The 18,960-nt window shown below is 40.9% G+C and overlaps 1 protein-coding gene across 2 annotated transcripts in view; it reads left to right on the plus strand.

The window, feature by feature from the left end:
• The first annotated feature begins 1,831 nt into the window (after positions 1 to 1,831).
• The window catches only part of LOC112573098, a 38,110-nt gene continuing 20,981 nt past the window's right edge, over positions 1,832 to 18,960 (plus strand). The window contains exon 1 of one of the 2 annotated variants that reach the window (XM_025253135.1): positions 1,832 to 2,938. In XM_025253135.1, coding sequence (XP_025108920.1) covers positions 2,749 to 2,938 — 190 coding nt within the window. In that variant the 5' untranslated portion in view covers positions 1,832 to 2,748. The remainder of the gene's footprint in view (positions 2,939 to 18,960) is intronic. The other variant, XM_025253130.1, reaches the window with a different exon arrangement.

Consider the following 18,960-nt stretch of genomic DNA (forward strand, 5'->3'; position numbering starts at 1 on the left):
AAAGCCATCAAACACAGTTTTTGTCCATATCATAGACTTATTTCCATGACATATGACTGTTTTACTCAAGAATGGCATGATATCCTGCCATTACTACTGTATATACCACCCGGGTATTATAACGGCAGGCTACATCAATCAGTTAAGCTGCCTTGCTCACTATGCTTGATGAGATGGCCGAAGGAGTAGATTGAGCTTCTACAATTACAGTGCGCTTGACACACTTACCAACTTACAATCATGATATCTATGACCAATAGACCATTGAACTTTTCTTCATCATTTAATTTTATTTATAATCCATTGTATTCTGTTGTTACATTGATAGTTTCTTTTTTTTTTTTTTGCAGGGACCTTTCGTAATTTTCTAAGATCCTTTAGCGATTAGCATCCTTTCCATTATAAAATTATTCAGCTCATTCTTTTAACTAAATTTCCTTTTCATTATTTTCAGTTCCATTTTTCTACCTTTATCATGTCATTTGCTATCAAAATACATTCCAAGAGAGCACATTTCTGTAACCATAGCCCCCATTCGACAAATATAACTTCAAACACACCAAATCTAGTCTAGTACACCATCCTTCAATTATGCCAGAAAGGGTAGTCAAAGGGTAAGAGGGTTGCAGGAGAACGGTTGTCTCTGGAGGTGGTCTCTAGAGGCCTGGAACAAGAACAGGAACAGAGTTGACACATCAGTGGAACGAGATCCGCACAATGGCTGTCGGTTCCAGAAGTGGCAGACCCATTTCCTGGACGTCGATGCTGGTACCAGTGGGCAAATGCTGGTGCTTTGCTTGTGCGGCTATCGACACGTGAAAGCCTTCACCTGTCCTGTCTTTCCGCCATTGATGCTACATTCTGTGTTCATGTTACACACGCTTAGTGTAGCTACCTGGCTTGTTCCTCTTTGATCGAGCCTTTAGCTATCCTGCGTACCCCGCTGTCACATACATTATGTGTCATGTTACAATTAAAAGCTTAACTCTGGGCTTTTATTCAAATCTATTGACCCTCTGTGTTGTATCTGGCTTCATTGGTTTTCTTCCACTTCTCGTGTCAACAGAGTGTGTATACGTAACACTTACTGGTCTGTTTGTTTGATTTTGTGTTTCCAGGAAGGATTATTTTTAGCGGTTGGAAAAAGGTATCGGGGTTTTTAGGTTTAATATCGAGCCTTCCTTTGTATCGATCTTGTATATGGAATCTACCATCTAATGGGTGATCATAAGAACTCCTATAAGACAAGTTAAAAGAAAAGATGAGGACAGAAAATAATTAAGCCACCGATGGACAAAGGAGCAGAAAAAAACTCAAAAAAAATTTCCTAAACTCTATAAAGCACAACTTGTGATTTAGGGTTTTGAACCCTGGTCACATTATTCCTATAGCCGTTTGACTACCCTGGTCTTAGCGACAGTAGACAAGAGTGAAGGTCCTATTGTCTCACTGAATATGTACAGGGCCCCAGAAGTCGAAGGGAGAGTTCACCCTTCTTCCGCCGCCATCTATCTGATATACTGGGACGATCGGGTTTCCACTAACGTTGAATGAACAGACAGGATTGGATGAGCAGCGCTTATCCATTCACTGACCGGAGCGAACCTCCGACCAGTACTGCAGTGGTAGCTGTCGTAAGCTGTTACATACTCGGAGAGAGCTTCCAGAAGCAGTCTTTGTGAGACCATTTTTGATGTCCTCAGCGCTGAAATGTTGACACTGGCTTTCTCTGTCTCTCCTCCCTGTCTCTGTCTCTCTGTGAGCTGGTGTCGCAGACGACACCGTCTGTGAAGGCAGCAGGTGTTTCGCGTGCTGGTTGGTAGCCGCAGTGTGGCGGCCGATCTCTTTGATTAGCTGTTGACGTCGAACGACCGCTGGCCGCGTGATGGTGAGGGAAGCTGCCTCGGCCAACTGCAAACGCCAGCAGCGTTCCCTTCAGAAAAAAATATTTTTGAAAAGGTGGAAAACGCTTGCCGTTCGTTGCCTTCCGCCAACGCTGGCCACACGCGCGACTACAGGCAGGCGAGCGAGCGCACGCGCGTGCGTGCGGCCACAGAAAACGCTTTCCGTGAGTGAGGAACTCAGTGCAAGCGTGTTGAAGACTGTTAGTACCTACCTACACATTCCGCTAAAGAGTCGCTAGGCGACGAGAGTAAGACTAACGCGGAGGGTGAAACTCCGGGTGTTTCACCAATGGTCGCTGGCAGAAACTACTTTCTTTTGATGAACTAACCCCCTTTCTTCCCTTTACCTCCACCTGTCCCCTCCCTCCTTCCCTCCTTCCCTCCCTCCCGCTCACTTCACCTTTGTTCCTCATCCACCACCTCCTCGTGCAACGCAAGTTGAGGTAGAACACATCGCCACAGCACGTGTGAACCGGTAAGGCGAGGACAAGAGTTTCGCGTCTGGAACAATTCTGCGAGTTCCTGTGAGTGTACCCTCCCTCGCGCCTCTTTCAAGTGGCCGCGGTTGCATCGCAGGAGCCGCATCTCAAGCACCGGAGATTGAGAGAGAGGCTGTCTGTGAATGACCCACACCATTCGTAAGTCCGCGAGAGAACTGCTTTCAGTTTCCGTGCTCTCTTTGCTCCCACACCTACCTTTACTCCGAGTTGAAATTCGGGGGAAAAGAATGCGGCATCTTGTGACGAGCGCCATCATCGTACTGTTGTGTCCGTCTCACTGAGTGACAGTCGCCGGCGACAGTGTTAGTGTTAGTGTTAGTGGCTGACCCCTTGGTTTGTCTGCAATGGCTCTGTGGTCAGCTCGACCAGCGCTGTACAAGCTGAGCTGCGGAGGTTTGCTCTTGGGGTTTGTGATATTCCTGGTGGGCTTTTCCACGCCTTACTGGCTGCTGCATACAGACTTTGCCCTGGGGGCGCACCTGGGGCTCTGGGAGTACTGCAGCGACAGGTGTCTCAGTCTTGAGGTAAGAGAAGGTGAGTGTAGCTTTGCTTCACAAACGTCTCATAATATATGTGTTTGTGTGTACGCGCGTGCGTGCATGTGAGACTGAGAGAGAGAGACAGACATTTCTTTGTTTGCTTGTTTGTATTTATTATCTTAACGTATCACCCAGCCTGTAAACATACACTCTGCAAACATTCCTGATAGCATTGGAACAGCGCTGTAGCTACCCGCCCATCCGCTGGGCATGGCTCCAGAGTGAGATATGCTGCCTGAGGCACAAGAAGTTTTTATCGTTTTCATGAGTGTCCGTCAACAGCCCTCGGGGTTAGTGACTCGAATGGGTGCATTGGGCTTCTCGCTTCTTTTATTCAAGGGAGCGAGGAGCTGATGAACCTTTTAGTGATGACGTTAACATAAATGGAAGACGCCTCGGCACAGTTCACTTCCTCGTTGTCAGAGCATCGTGGCCGACCTGCAGATGCGGCCATTTTATCGATGGCAATAGGTAAAATGCTCATGCACAACACCTGGTAATAATTTCTGTATTTACCTTTTTCTAGTACAGGTAGAGGCTGGCACAAGACAGGATGTCTGTCTCCTCCTAGCGAGGTTACATCGAGTCTAGTATTTCGTGTCAGTTTTAGAGCGGTTTGGTAGAATTTGCCGAATATAATATCCTCCTCCTCCTCCTCCTCCTCCTCTTCATCATCATCATCATCATCATCATCATCAGCAGCAGCAGCAGCAGCAGCAGCAGCATCTTCATCTTGTTCTTCATCTTCATCTTCTTGAAATATTCGGTGAATTTGAACATTTTGTTGGCAGGATATATGTATGCTTGTCACTGTGTGTTAATAAGAGTTTTTAATGACTAATTAGCGTATCTGTGTCTGCAAGTGTGTGTGTGGTTTGCTTTGCTTGTGGCGCGTTCTACGATGTACCAAAAGAACTTCATACATTACGGTCACTTATGTTAAAGGTGTAGTGATGTGAAATTTATTTTCCACTGATCGGGTAAAGCTCAGTGTGAAAGATTTAATATTTCTTAAAATCTGGATTTCTCCAAACCCCTCTTCCTGTCTTTGAGTATCTCGAGAAACACTCCTACAAGCATAGCCATGCACAGACAGACACGTCAGACTCGCTACGTCACGCTTGTCCATAGAGACGCCTTATTAATATGTGCTCCCAGCTCTCCCATTGGCTGTAGCCTTGACAACGTACGCGTATCTTTGTACAGTCCTGATTGTGTTGACCTCTTTCTGCCAATGATGATTGTTTTTGTAGACGTGTGTCTTAAAACGGGAAAGGAGGTGTTCTCGTAGAATTTGGGAAACTGCATCCTTGCACTGAACTTGATCCATTCTGCCTCATTAGATTTTTAAGGGGAATAAAACGTGGTTGGAGGATCAGAGTTGGTTAAGAGGTAAGTAAAGTTCAAGTTTCGGAATAGCAGGAAGATAAAGATTCGATTTTATGTTCAAATCACTGGCTGCTGCCTTAGGCAGCAATTGTGAAATCTCTCGCATGTTGACATGGCAGTCTTGCGCATGAAAAAAAAAAACCGCCTTTGCTTCCCACAAAGAATCGAATGTCAGAACTATCCTGGAGTTCCTGAAGCTGACGCATATACCTATTTATGGCAGGATCACCAGAGGAATATGGTTTGTAGATCCTTGGGTGCCGCTGTAAGAAATCGCTTGTTGAAATCGAAACCATGTTATCATCGGTAAAACTGTTCACGAGGAATTCAAACTGTTGAGCTTTTAGAACTGTATCTTACCACAACCCAGATAACTCGTTCTTACAATTTTTAACTGTTAATTAAGTAGTCTTTATCAGCTCAGTCATCTTTTGGCACTGAGATATAGTCTTCCCTACAGCTCTCCTGCTCAGTTTAAGTCAGTTCAAAAGGACAGCTGGGGTCTATTTGGTGAATTAATTACTCATGGATCTTGGCTCTCGCGCTTCATGAGAAGATAATGAGCTGATGATGACATGAGGTAGACTGTACTGGACTAATGTAAAGAAAGTAGACACGAACGTGAGAAAAGGAGAACTACAATAAAACATTAATCTCTCAACCTAACCTTCCTGACCTGAGTAAATCAAGTAATTTTTATTGTTGTTTTTAACTTTAGGCTGGCGGTAAACGTTGTGCCTGTGTATAAATTCAATAAAAATTCATTGCCAGTACATGTTCAAATGTTCAGATACATTGCCAGTAAATGTTCATTCGTTAAGTAATGTGAAAACCAAAAGATTCTCAGTCATCGCTGGCTCTCATCATGTCCAACACTCCTCTCCCTGTTCACTGAAACAAGATTCTACACATTAATGTTTTGAAATGACCCTCAGCATTAACGACTCAGCCTAGGAGTTTCTCTTTTGGACGAAATGTTTTGGAGTTTTGAAAGCACAAAGCAGTCATTCTGGCTTCCCGGGGTTTCTAAGGTCTCCGAGACTTCCCACGTGCGAAGCCGTGCACGTGCTGGGCGTGGAATGACGTCAGCCCCTTGAAAGCAGAGCGCTGTTTGTCCCCCTCCTCAGCTACAGGCAGATTATCAGATGCGGGTATATGCAAAGTCTAGTGTGAACAAAATAAAAATTTAATAAAATCCAATGGCTGATGGCTGCAACAGAAACTTTTAACTACATAATTACACGCCATAGCTGTGCGCTTATTTACAATAATTATAAGCCTAACTGTCAACTTTCGCTTAATTACACGAATTTTAATGAAAAGTATATTTGCACAAGAAAGAACTAAGCGTTTATCACACGCAAATAAAAAAAAAAATTAAAAAAAAATGAGTTGATGTTTGCATTTACTATTTGCTTCAAACAACCTTTCCTTTTTTTTCTTCCATCCATCTAGAAAACTCTTATTGTATGAACAGCGCATAAAAGCGGCAGTTAGGTGGAGGTAAGAGAGGCTTGATCCGAGGAAATATCCATAAAATCTGTAATTAAAACGAATATCCTTGTGTCAATGATATTTTGATCCAAACTGACGCCACTTCTCTGCGGAGATAAGAAGCTTTATATAAATTAAATTGCGGGACAGTTTGAGAGAATGAGTCGCGCATGCGCAGAGCACACACTTTAGTTTTGCCGGTAGTTCCGTGCAAAGCGCGGGCTTCATGTTCATAAATAACTGACGACAGTATCGATCCCCATCGCCGGTACGTCTCATCTCTCTTTCGATGACACGATCCCTTCAAAAACAAATCTGCCAGCCTGTCGGCGTAAATGATGTATTGATCAAGAAGAATATGAATAGAATTTTTTTGCGAGAGAGAGTGTGTTTGTGGGTGTGAGTGTGTGTGCGTGTGTGTATGTGTGTGTATGTGTGTGTTTGTTTGTGTGTGTGTGTGTTTTCGCGTTGAAAATTTGTGATTCGTTAGGCATGAGCTGGCTGGGGTGGGTTTTTTGTTTGTTTGTTTGTTTGTTTGTTTGTTTTTTTGTTTTGGCTTGCTGACTAGTTTTGCTGCGTTAGCTTACTACATCTTTCAGGATTTCACACAAATCCCACAAAACCAAAATTTAACTTCGTTTTTACGTAACAGGATACCAACACACACACACGTGCACACACACACACATACACACAGGCACACACACTCACACCCACAAACAAACACACTCTCTGTCCCTTTCTTTTAATTTGTTCTCGTCTGATGCCTGAGTAGTAATCAGTACAGACCACTGTCGGTTCAGCGCGGAGAAAGAAGCGAAGTGAAAAGTGGAAGAGAAGCACATCATGACCTCACTCCTCTCCTCTCTCATTTCACTCAGCCAAGCTGAAGTAATCAATGTTGTTTCTTCTGACTCAGCGGCGACTTTACTTTTTGTACGGAGTGAGGAGACTTGTTGATTAATATGGCTTAATAGTTGTATATGTTTTTGTGATGACACTGTAGTACAGTTTTTGTTCTAAAATCCTCATTTCGATTTCTTTCATTGTCCTGTTAAAAAAATATACCTTTCCATTTTGTTCATTGTTTGTTAGCGTGTGTGTGTTTTTTGTTGACTAAAACGCCTTTATTTCTTGTATATGGAAGGGTGTGCATCTAGAGTCACGGCAAAAGTTAGCGTTGGGGTTTGCGTTAGAGTACAAGATACAAGATATTTTTTATTTATTATTTCAAGATATTTATTTTTTCATCCTTTGAGGAACATTGAAATATTGATATATTCATTATCCCAGTTACACACAGCATAACTTTTATAATTTATAGAATTCTCTTCACAAGGAAAATTTGAATCTACATATCTGTACATAATATTAAAAATACCTGAAAATGTATTTATAGTCTATCCTTTCTAGTTTGTTCGTTCCATCAAACACATTTCATACCGTTTGCTGGATAAGAAAGCACATAAAACACACACACACCACACACATTTAGTCACGTCGCTGGATAAGAGTTGTGGAAATTCTCTCCTCCAAGTCTATATTCACACACGCACAGGGATAAAGTTTGAGGCTGTATACGACACATAAATTCTAGACCGTTCGTGTGTGGCGCAGCTGAGTGTGGACAGCGAGGTCGTGACCCCGCGCCACGTGGAACTCTGGCGTCACCCGCAATCACCAGCCCGCCGGCGCCGACGCCAGCAGCGGGGTAGGAGGATGTGGGAGGAGAGTCAAAGCGGCGCCGGGGTCGTCCGGCTGTCACTGAAGGCAAATAGCTTTTGTACTCCAGAAAATAAACTGTCAAGTGAAAGGGGGATGGTTATACTTACAAAATAGCAATATAGTCATACTGCTGTCTTTACAAAATCCTGATAAAGAAGACTGATGGGGTGAGAGGAAAGTTTCGAGGCAGTGACGATGATAAGAAAGAGGTCTCTCAAAGAAGCTAAAAACATATTACACGTGTGTGTACTTAAAGGTCGTTCCCTAAATTTTCTATGCTTTGGGGGTTAGGTGTTAGAGACCTCGTGGGTGGTGCTGCGTACATGGGTATCGAACCGGATGCTTCTTTGTTCGTACACCACTGCTTGCTGATCCAGCAATATTGCTCTTTGGTCGAGTGATCGCGATTGCAAAAGCGACAAACATTCAGAACTAAAAGTAAAATAATTGCACACAAGTTAAAGAAAAACAAACATTTAATCGCCATTCTTTTTTCCGACTTCAACGCAGAAGACAACCTCGACGCAAAGCGCTTGGGTCACCATACCCGAGACCGCTCCTGAGCTGAGAGCTAACAAAGATTGTATCTTGGAACAATAAAACGCAAAAAGGCGAGAAGACGTAATAATGTAAGAGAGGAAAACATGTTCTGTCCATCCTGCAAAGTTTTTTGTCTACTTATTTATTGATTTATTTTGTTGTTGTTGCTATTGTTGTTGTTGTCATTGTTGTTGTTGTTGTGGCATGCTGTTTTTGAATTGGAGTCTGTTTTTCAGACAGTCCACGTTAGGAACCAAGGATTACCAAAGATAAAAACAAGATTCTGTACACAGGCTCCTAAAAAGTTAAACCCACGATTAATTTCTTGGATTTTTTTTTCCAGCTAGTCGTGTAAAAGTGAGCAACAAAAATAGTAATTAAAAAAGAGCGTCGAGACTGTGTATCCAAATATTCCTAGAGCATCATCACCTGAGCAAATATTGGAAGAAAACGCCCATTTGCCGCTGTATGGTGAGCAGCACTCACAAAATCGTCTGTTCGTGACAAACTAATTTAGGAAACCTGTTTACTGGTGGTTCTATAAAAATCCACCTTTTCCCTCCTTCGTCATTGAGCAGGATTAGGTATTCATGTTCAGCAGGCATTTTTTCCCCTTTAGCCGGGGAATATTGTGTGTCTCGGAGGGAAAGACCAGAACTCATATTAGTGTCACGAAGCGAGACGTTTTGTAACCGGAGCCTTTATGTTGGCAAGAACAGGGCTTGAGTCACCCGAGAGGTTGTATCGTGTTAAGACAGAAATCATTTGCATGCACAATGTAAATGGAAGGGGAAAATAATAAGAGAAGCATCTCAATTGAGGAAGGAACTCTTTTTTTTTGTTTTGGTGGAGTGTGAAATACCAGGACAGCTTCTCCGAATGGCTGTTGTTGCTCTTTCCTTCTTGCTGCTGGCTTCCTGTTCTTCTTGGTCTTCTTTCTCTCTGTCGTTGTATGAAATTATATTTCAGTCTCTCTCTGTCACACACCCACACAAGATGAAAAAAAAAAAAGGCAGAATCTCTGGGTTTTTGTCTATCTTTGTTTGTCAACCTTTTTTATCTTCGTTTGAACTAAAATATCATCTAATAAGGATATAAATATTCATATTAAACGTGGGAATGAATAAAGCAGCTGCCAAATCAACTTTAAAAAACTTTGAAAAGAAAATAAATACCAATAAAATAAGTTCATTAATGTCCAATCTATTTTCAAGCCACGTGAAAGAATTCTGCGTCACCAGAAATCTGTAAAAAATATTATTAAATCTGTGATAAAATGTTAAAGGTTAATATAACGCTAATTCAAGAAACGAAAATATAATTTCTTATAATTCAGTATTGAACCTAATGGATCTTTGCTGACCTCCAAGAAATGATCTCTTCAAGCAGAGTAGGCTTGACAAGCTGACTCTGTTTGACACAAGTTTTGCTTTCGATATGTTTCATCTACCAGCAGAAAGTGGAAAAAAAAAAACCCAACAAAAACAACCTGAAATCGTTGTCGATCAGTATTATGAATTGTTTTCGCTTGACTGACCACAGCAGCACGTTTTAAATGTCGATGAAAAGCTTTTACTTGTCTGCGGCGCCTGAATGATTTTGCTAACTTTGCAGGATTGTTGTTGCTGGATAAATAAAAGAAAATAATGCGAACAGCATTGTTTAAAGGACCTTTCAACTTCGTCTGCGGAAGTACGCCAGTGTAGTAAACAACAGAGGGATGGAAGTGATTCCCCAGGCGGCGACGGCAGCTCGTCTAATGTTGCGGCAGTCTCTAGAAAAAGCAGAGGTGGAAAAATTCTCTTGCTAAGATCAGACAGCCTTTGTGAACACTGACAGCACAAAACTTCCAGGTCATCGTGGATATTATCTCTGTCTTTCCTTTCTTGCCATGATATAGCCTTAGTTGCTGGCATGGCATAAAACACCAATAAACAAACAAACTGTCTTTCCTTTCTGAGGGCGTGGGTGCGCGCGCGCGTGTATGGCAACTGTTTGAGAAGTCTCAAATGTTGCTTGTAATCCTTATAATATCACAGTTCCTACACTGTGATATTAAATCTACAAATCGAGAATAAGTTGGCAAGGTTTCTTTTGTCATCTATATCTTCTAGAGAACGATGCCAGTTGAACAACAGGCTCAGATCCTGCTTAACTGTAAGCACGAGGAATGACAGTCTTGGAATTATGTTAGATTGTGTCTTGACATCTTGCCACTTTACCTTCATACCTTAAGGCACATAAAACACGCTACTTAGAGAGATTTATTGCTCAGATTGCACTGAGGAAAATGAAACAAAGCATCACTTTATTTTTTATCTCTCCCTGGTGAGCGGATCTTCGTTAGAATCATGCACCTTTGAAAGTTTCCAGACCATCTTTAAGACTGCTACTCATCAACATGCGAAAGTGCGATATTTTCACTGCCATGGTTAATGTTTGGTAGCAATGTTTTGAAGATAAACACAGAGTTGTTTGTAATTAATTACATGAGATATGTATTTGTATTTTTACATATAATGTATGAAACTACTCTTTGTGATATTTCTCTCTCCATCGCTCTTTTTTTCTCTCAAACACGCACACATGCAATCACACACACATGAGACTAATTCCAGGCTTACATTCCATGTTACTGTGTTTCATGTCCATTAAAGCATGCGCAGGTCCGAAATAACTTTGTCGCGAAGCCATTCCCTCTTTATTTATAGTATATGTTAAAGAATTGTGACAGAAAAAGCACACCCACACATTCCTCCACACAGCACGCGCACTCCTCCATCCATCAGTTCACTCCAACACTCGCTCTCTCACGCACGCACACACCCACACACGCGCGACTAAAATGCCTGCTGTCTGATTTACTGGAAGGTTTCACTAATCTTGCGAACAGATGGAGAGAGTGTTTGTCCGTTGTTCCCGTTATTTGATGTCTTAGTTTCTTCGTAGCGTTCCCTGCGAAGTTTAAACGCCAAGCACTGAAAGTTCCACAATTTCGATGACTTCCACCATAGCGACTTCTCCTTTCGTTTAGAAACCTACTCACGTTATTGCCAGGGCTTCGTCGAGACCTATGTCTGTCTCCTGGAAGCTGCAGGTGAATAGTAAGCGGGCAAATCAGAGTAGGCGAGACATAGAAGCTGGCACCGAGAAGTGAGTTTTAAAAGGAAACCTTCAGTTTTATATATATATATCCAGCGTGACAATCTGTGACATTTCATATGAGAGGTGGTGTCTTATCATCAGCTATATATATATAATCCAGCGTGACAATCTGTAACATTTCATGTGAGAGGTGGTGTCTCACCATCATCTCGCGTATTACATCGACATCTCCTCTGAGTTTCTGTGGCCTTATGGTCATCGATCTTGAAGTCTTTAAATATGCAACACTTTGTGTTTATCGTTAGCAGCGTTCGGAAGCAGGAACAGTTTGCAGCACCAATGAAATGTAAAGCAAAAAGCAAAGTTTATAAAGGCAGACTGACGGACGACTGATAGTAAAGGTTAGACCGAACGAAGAGGCAGACAGATTGACCGAAAGCTAAAAAGGAATGTCAGTGTTAGCGAGTATCTGAAATCTTGTGCACCGCCTACTGTTTTCAAAACTTCAACCCCAGTCAGGGACAATTTTCCTGCCACAAATCGTGGCCCAGAGTTGCGTACGAAGACTAATCTTTATGTCTGTTTGAAGTATTTTACAGTTTCTAAGCCAAAAAAGTTTTTGTGTGACCTGTGTGATCATATGTGAACTGAGTCCTTGCCTTGAATGTTTTTCATCAAAACCTTTATGCGAATCTTGAAACAGAGCAAATGCATTTTCTGTGGAGAATATATGGGATCCAGATTTTTTTTAAAGTGAAAACCTGAAGCGAATGGTAAAAATTACATCTTGTTTGCCCCATGTTAGAGCAGCAAACATATTAGAAAAATATTTAAAATTCAGCCATATACATATATAAATCTAAAAAAAATTACAAACTCCTTGCACTTTATTCAGTTATATCGCTCTGTACCTGAATATTTAAGTAATGGGCTGAGAATATGATCTGTTCAGCTGTAAGGCTGAAAGTCGCATTTCCTCCCAAGTGAGCGCGAAACTGTCAAAAATTACATCGGATACGATTTTGTTTTTAAACAAATCGTCTACTATTTTTTTAACCAACCAACAACTAATAAATTTTACTTTATAATCACTTCTAAACACACTTCTGTTTCTTGGTTTCGTTTAAGATTTTCCTCATGACCATCATTTTGTGAGAAAAGGTTTTGTATTCTGAAACACAGTTCCATTCTGGGGATGCCTTGAAAATAATTGAGTCAAAAACAATGTTATCTGATTTACTCAATACGAGTATGTGTTTGTGGGTGTGTTAAGGATGTTGTCTGATGCAACACGCACGCATATATATTGATAAATATAAAACTATTTAGATGACTCAAAACATTATATTTTACAGAATTCAAAATTGCCTTATGAATTTCTTCGTGTCTGCTTAGTTTGGCATGAACAGCATGTCTTCTACATACAACGTGCTTTTTTGTTGTCCATCACGTGCAGTTTTAATTGCTGTCAGCACCTGGATAATTATTCCCTCCCCTCTACCAGCAAAAGGAGGGACTGATCTGAGAGTAACGTCCCTTCGTTGTTGGAGTGGAGGACGCGTGGGTAGTCTCAACGCCCTTGTTAATTCAACCAATCAACGAAGGATCTGGCAGAATTAAGAAGCTCTGAGACATACCAACCAGTTTGATGACATCGAGAACCTTACTGGTACCTTATAAAAAAAAAAAAAGAACTATTTTCCCTTGGGTATTGTCCAGCTTGCGCCATTGCCATCACTCTCCATGAGTCTCAACGCCCTTCAAGGGGCGGCTAAGCAAGGATAGGATAAGCTTGGCTATGTTCAGACATTTTTTTTACCTCAGCTCCTCATCCTTCTTCTCCAAACTAATTGAAATGACTTTAGCGGCAGCTGCTATTTGTCCATTGCCAGACACGGGTAGAGATGCTGTGCGCCGTTGAATGGCATGGTTCATCATGAGCTAGACTTCACTGACTACTTGGCGCTCTTGCGCAGTAAGTCTTTTTCTGAGGTTGTAAGCTGAATAATGTGTTCTATCTGTCAACTTCTTTGAGCTCTCTCCGTCGGTTGAAACGAAGAAAGTTAAACAAATGCGCTACCGGCTTAGAGCTGTCACCGCTGGAAGTAACACTGTAGCTAGTGTAGCCAGATTCAGAAAATATTTTGGCAAGCAAAACAAATACAAATACTACACAAAAAACACCCCAAAAAACCCACAGCAAACAAATATGTCATTTGTAGATTTAGAATAGATAAATAGCAAAAGTAGGGGATCTAGATATTGAGTCGTAACATCTAGATATTGAGTTGTAACATCGAGATATTTAAAGTGCTGTAACATCGAGATACCAAGCTGTAACATTTAGATATTTATTGAACTGTCACATCTAGATTCTGAGCTGTAGCAACAATATATTTATTGAGCTGTAATATCAAGATATTGAACTGTGGTATTGGGTATCTAACCCAAGCTGTATTTAAAATAAAAAGTTTAAGACACGGCACCTTACACCTATTTGTCATATGGGAATGAAACAGGTGTCTTTAAGAGCTATCACTTTTCCCCCCTTCCCAGCCCCTTAGCCCCTTGCATTCATTAAAAAAAGAAACATCTCTGTATGTAAGATTTAATTAACCGAATTTCATTTTTAAAGATCTACACAAATGCACAGTAGTTTTTTTTCAAACCACCGACTGGATCTGAGTTCTCAAGTGTTAAGAACATCTTCAGCTCAGCTCCATCACAAAAAATCATCTTTGTTATGTCTTGAGTATAATTATATTCACTTCTACACACTACAATTTTCATGTTTATAGTCAACAAACTTTAGCTATAACAAATAATTCTCATAAACAGAAAAAGTAATTTTGTACATGTGTGTTTCAATTAGTACTAAACATAACAGCTAAGACTGATATGCTCTTCTTTACCCAGGCTTACAAATTACTAGGCTTTTTTGCAAAGATTGTATGAGGAGAAAGACTTCTAAGAGACAGAAGCAAAAAGCAAAACACAATATCTGTGGCCCTAAAAGCCGGACAGTGAGCTGTAGGAAGGCGTGATAATCTGTTGAAGGGAGTGAGGAACTGCCTATTTGTGTGTGCTCATCCCCTCCGTGTCCTGCAAATAGCTTCAGCTTTTTAGCGAGAAGCAGGAACCTGATCTCTAGCTCCTCTCTACAAGAACCTGATAGGACAAGCTATCGATCTGGACTCCACATCACAATATGGCTGTGGTTGAGAAGATGTAACACAAAACTGGACACAACTCCCACGTTTGCCAGTCACGTGTAGGTGGTATGGATGATTGTAAGAGAGATTTGTGTGTGTGTGTCCTCACAATCTACCCTGCTTTCATGTCAGACGACCCCAACCCTTCCAGTCTACATGAGACATTTCTTTTTTCTTCTAAAGGCAGTAATAGGTTTATTTTTCTCAAAGACAAGAACAATGTTCGATCAGGTTGCGAAAGATACGCCCAAACATGAAGCTCGGTAAACATGTCTCTCAGTCTTTGTTCTCACAATCCACAATCCAGCCTAGCTCACGTGACTCGTAACAGCTGTCCATTCAATACATATTTTATCTGCATTACTTCTTATCTTTGGAGTCCAGAGTAACAGCAGAGGAGCACACGTGTATTCTTTTCTGTCGAATTGTGTCCACAATGACAATTTTAAAATAATTTTGATGCAATAAATCGTCAATGTGCCAACTGCATTGTATACAACACATATAGACACAAACACACGCACGACCGCACACACACACACATTCAATGGCAACATGGCTACAGGGACGTGATGTTTGCATGTTGCCATGACAACCCAGCGCACGACGTCTGAAACAAAATGCTCTTTTCTTTCCGCGGCCTCAGTCGTGCGTGACTCCGGGTTATATGATATAAAGCGAGACGAAAGGACCCATGGGACTTTTATAGAGATGTCAGATTTTATCCCGGTATTAGAATGATCAGGACAAGAAAAAAAAGCAATGTCATTTTTTACCTTTGTCTTTCGAGGAGGCCAGCTGCAGAAGCCGAAAAAATACTTTCTGGACCCCAAAGATTTCTGTTTCTCGTATTGTCTCAGTAGCCAACATGAAAAAAAACTTCGCGAAATACTGTGTCTCACATCGAAAAAACTGTGGTTAGTAATTTAGGACTTTGTGGGCAAAATATTTCATTGGAACGAGCTTCCTAGGATCGTGGGAAGAATGTTATTCCTTCGTCAGAACATGTCACTGTGGTGGCAAAATGTGTCTAAGAGCAGAGTCTCATGTCGTGACTGTCTTTCTTTGTAGCCAAAATATATTACTTTGTGGGTAGATAGAATGTTCCACTTTGTGGACAAGCTATGTCAGGTTGAGGTTTTTCTCTGTTGGCAGAATGCCGAGACTCGAACACCTGCTGTGAAGATGCGGATAGAAGAGTGAAAGCGTCTACAAAGTTTAAAGTAAATGCTTTCCTTTTATTGGCAAGCGAAGAAACAAGAGAGAAAAACAAGAAGACAAAAAAAAAAATGTTGAATCAAAGAACACTTAGAATAGAACAAATGTTCAATGTGTTTAAAACTCTCCCCACTCCCATACCTTCATAAAAAAGGGTTGTCAGACACCTTTACCGATAAAGCCAGAACAAGAGCCTCTGTTTCCAACGGTTTTATTCATAAAACACACTTCGTGTGAACATTAAAGTCATGACCAACGAGCTCCCACCCTCACCAAGCTTCCCCCTTCTCTCTTTCCATCCTCGATTCTCTCCTCTCTGCCTCTTCCATCCTTTCCGTATAGCGTGTAAATGCAAAATTGTTGCTACTTCTACCATACGAAATTTAGTTGTGTCACGCAGAATACTTTTTTCAGCTTTATTTAGTAGCAGACAATTTGGAATTAGACACCATAGTGTTTTTTCAGGAAACACGATTTCAAGAAACACATTTTTATACAACTTTAATCATTCCATTGCTTCTGATTTTTTTTTTACAAGTCATTCTTACACGCTTTTTCTTATTTCTGCTGGGCGAGTATGGATGTGCTTTTGCTCGGATTTCCTAGACAGAAAATCATTTTCAGCGACGGAAGAAATTCGTGTCTTTAAAGAATCTGCTGGCACGGCAGGAATGCTGCTCTTCGTGTCAAACAAATCTGTTAAATAGAAAAAAAGAGCATACCTACATGAACACGTGCTTATGCTTGCATCCTACGTTCATCGGTCTACATTCGCATTTGTTGCTTGTCTGAACTCTAGGCTCCAGAAACGCCCCGTGCTTTTTTTTTTTATTTATTGGTGCAGGAGGTCTCTGGTTCAGGGCTTGCGACTGAAAAAATTTTCCTGCCCATGTTGTCGTCCGTCTGTCGAAATAGTAGTGTTCCCTTGGAAATGAAGTTAATTCGCGATGTCATGAAAGCTATTGTCGGAATTGACCCCGCTGCAACCCCATCGCGGCACACACAGTAAATAAATAAAGAATAAATAAACCAAACTTCAACAAAAGATAAGAATTTGTGAAGGGGTAGCTCTTATCTGTAAGTTGATAAATGTTGATTGTAACGTTCCAGAAATTAAAAAAATAATCACACAACCCTGACGTTGTATCAGCAGCCGTTACTGCCAATTTAAATCGCAATTTTTGTTGGCATTCAGCTTATGGTACCCGCCTGCTGCTACATATCAAATAATCACGCAACTGACGTGGAAAAGAGGAAGAGATAACCGTTAATACAGAGTTATCGGATGGAATTAATACTGGTTTATTTTGATTTCGAAGTGTCGATTCCTGTGAGTTTTGAATGGTTTAAATTAGCAGACAAGAAGACTCTATAATAAGCCTAGTTCTTTCAAGGCTACCATCTGTTTGTATATCTGAAAACAGGGAAGAAAAACAAAAGAAAAAGAAAGAATCACAGTTGGGAGAGACAGGGATTGGCGTGTATAAAGCGCATGCTAATGAGAGAAAGAGAAGCTAAGAAAACCTACATTGTGTTGGGATGTTGGTATTAAGAATTATCTTTGCTGAAAAAAAAAACCATTCCGGTACCATAATTAACCTATATCCTTGGAAAATCCCATCTGTTTTAGTGTCTGAAAGCGGGGAGAAGGAATTACTGAAAAAAAAAAGAGTGCGGGAGATACAAGAGGTTGGGGTGGAGAGAGAGAGCGTGTTAATGAACGCAAGAAGAAGAAAAAAATACTGATCTTGATTGCTTGTCAGCAATAGCAGTGCAGGTATGCTTCACTGCCTTGGCTTCTTAATCAAAATCTAACAAAAATAAAAATACAAGGAGAAATGCTCTTCCGGAAAGAAGAGAACGGGATGATAAAACATTTCAATAAAGATGCAGATAGCTACAAATAAATAGGTAAATAAGATTCAGAGTGCAAGTAAATAATTTTGTTTTGAAAAAAACAACCTTAAAACAACTCCATGGCATGGTCTTCGTGTATATCAGGTCAGATGAAGGTCCAAGCTGAATAGCGGTGTCTGAACACAACTCAACATTATCTGCAGATGTATGGCCTGGAATCCAGCGAAGCATACAAAATAATTTTCACAGCTCGAGAGATTAAAGAAAAAAAATGACTTTGGAAATAAATGGGATGGAAACGTATTTTCACTTTAAACTTTATCTCTTTCTCTCCACACACACCCGCCTTCATCTTTGGCAACCCACATTGAACTTGAGTAAGAACTAAATACCATGAACATGTTTGTGGCTACTTTTTGTTGGCACATACAAAGCCACCTTGAACAAACATCCTGTAGTAAATGATCACTACCTTCGTACTCGCATTCATCCATTCCATTTTTTCTAATTTTTTTTTCCATTTTGCAATTGTAGTAGTCTGGCTTTCAACATACTTATCTATTTATGACAAGGGCTTCATGCTAAAAAGCATTGTTTTCGTAATCTTTTCACCCGCGTACACAGAATTGCCGTTGTCGTTCTCTCTATCTCTCTTTCTCTGTGGTAGGTGGGAAGAATAAAAAAAAAAAATAGTTGCACAAGGTTGCTGTTGGCTGCTAGGGATGTGCAGGATGGCTGCATCGGGCCCTGGAACATTCATAGCCCGAAGTTGTGATCATCAATGACATCTGGCTTCAAACCTTCCTCCCGAACCGATGGATTAGGCCGACAATATCCAGCTTCACTAACCGAAAATATTTTCCCGTCCATTGCCAGTAAATCATCCTTATTAAATCTGGGCCCTATGGTTGTATAAAACTGTTCACACACACACTTTCTCTCACTCAATGGGAAGGGCTACAAAGCGATTCCTTCCCTCTTTCAGGTTTCATTTGTCAGCCTCCAGGCTCATCTTCGATCTCTTGCCAAATTTTCGTCTGTTGGCGAATTGCTTCTCCTTCACTCTCTGTTTCATTTTTTTCTGAACTTGCGCTATGTGGTTGTTTTTTGTTTTGTTTTGTTTTGTTTTGTTTTTGCATCTGTGTCTCTTTCATTCTCTCTTAATTACTCACGCTTTGACTGTATGTACCTGCATGCTAGAGTGCGATCGTGTGTGAATATACACACAAACATTAAAATATGTCAATAACTTGCAAAATAAAACTAAAAATAAAATATCAATAATCAATTGTCATGTGTGTGTGTGTGTGTGTTTGTGTGTGAGTGAGAGAGGGTGTGTATACATGAAAAAATGTGAGAGAGAGCTGGCATGCCTGCGCGATGTAAGATATGTTGCTGACGGTATTCTGGAGGAATGCCATTAACCCTCAGTCGCTAAATTTAAATTTAGTTTTCCCCAAAGAGGACATTAAGCACT

This window comes from Pomacea canaliculata, linkage group LG1 (assembly GCF_003073045.1).
Source record: "Pomacea canaliculata isolate SZHN2017 linkage group LG1, ASM307304v1, whole genome shotgun sequence".
In the NCBI taxonomy this organism is placed as follows: Eukaryota; Metazoa; Mollusca; class Gastropoda; order Architaenioglossa; family Ampullariidae; genus Pomacea; species Pomacea canaliculata.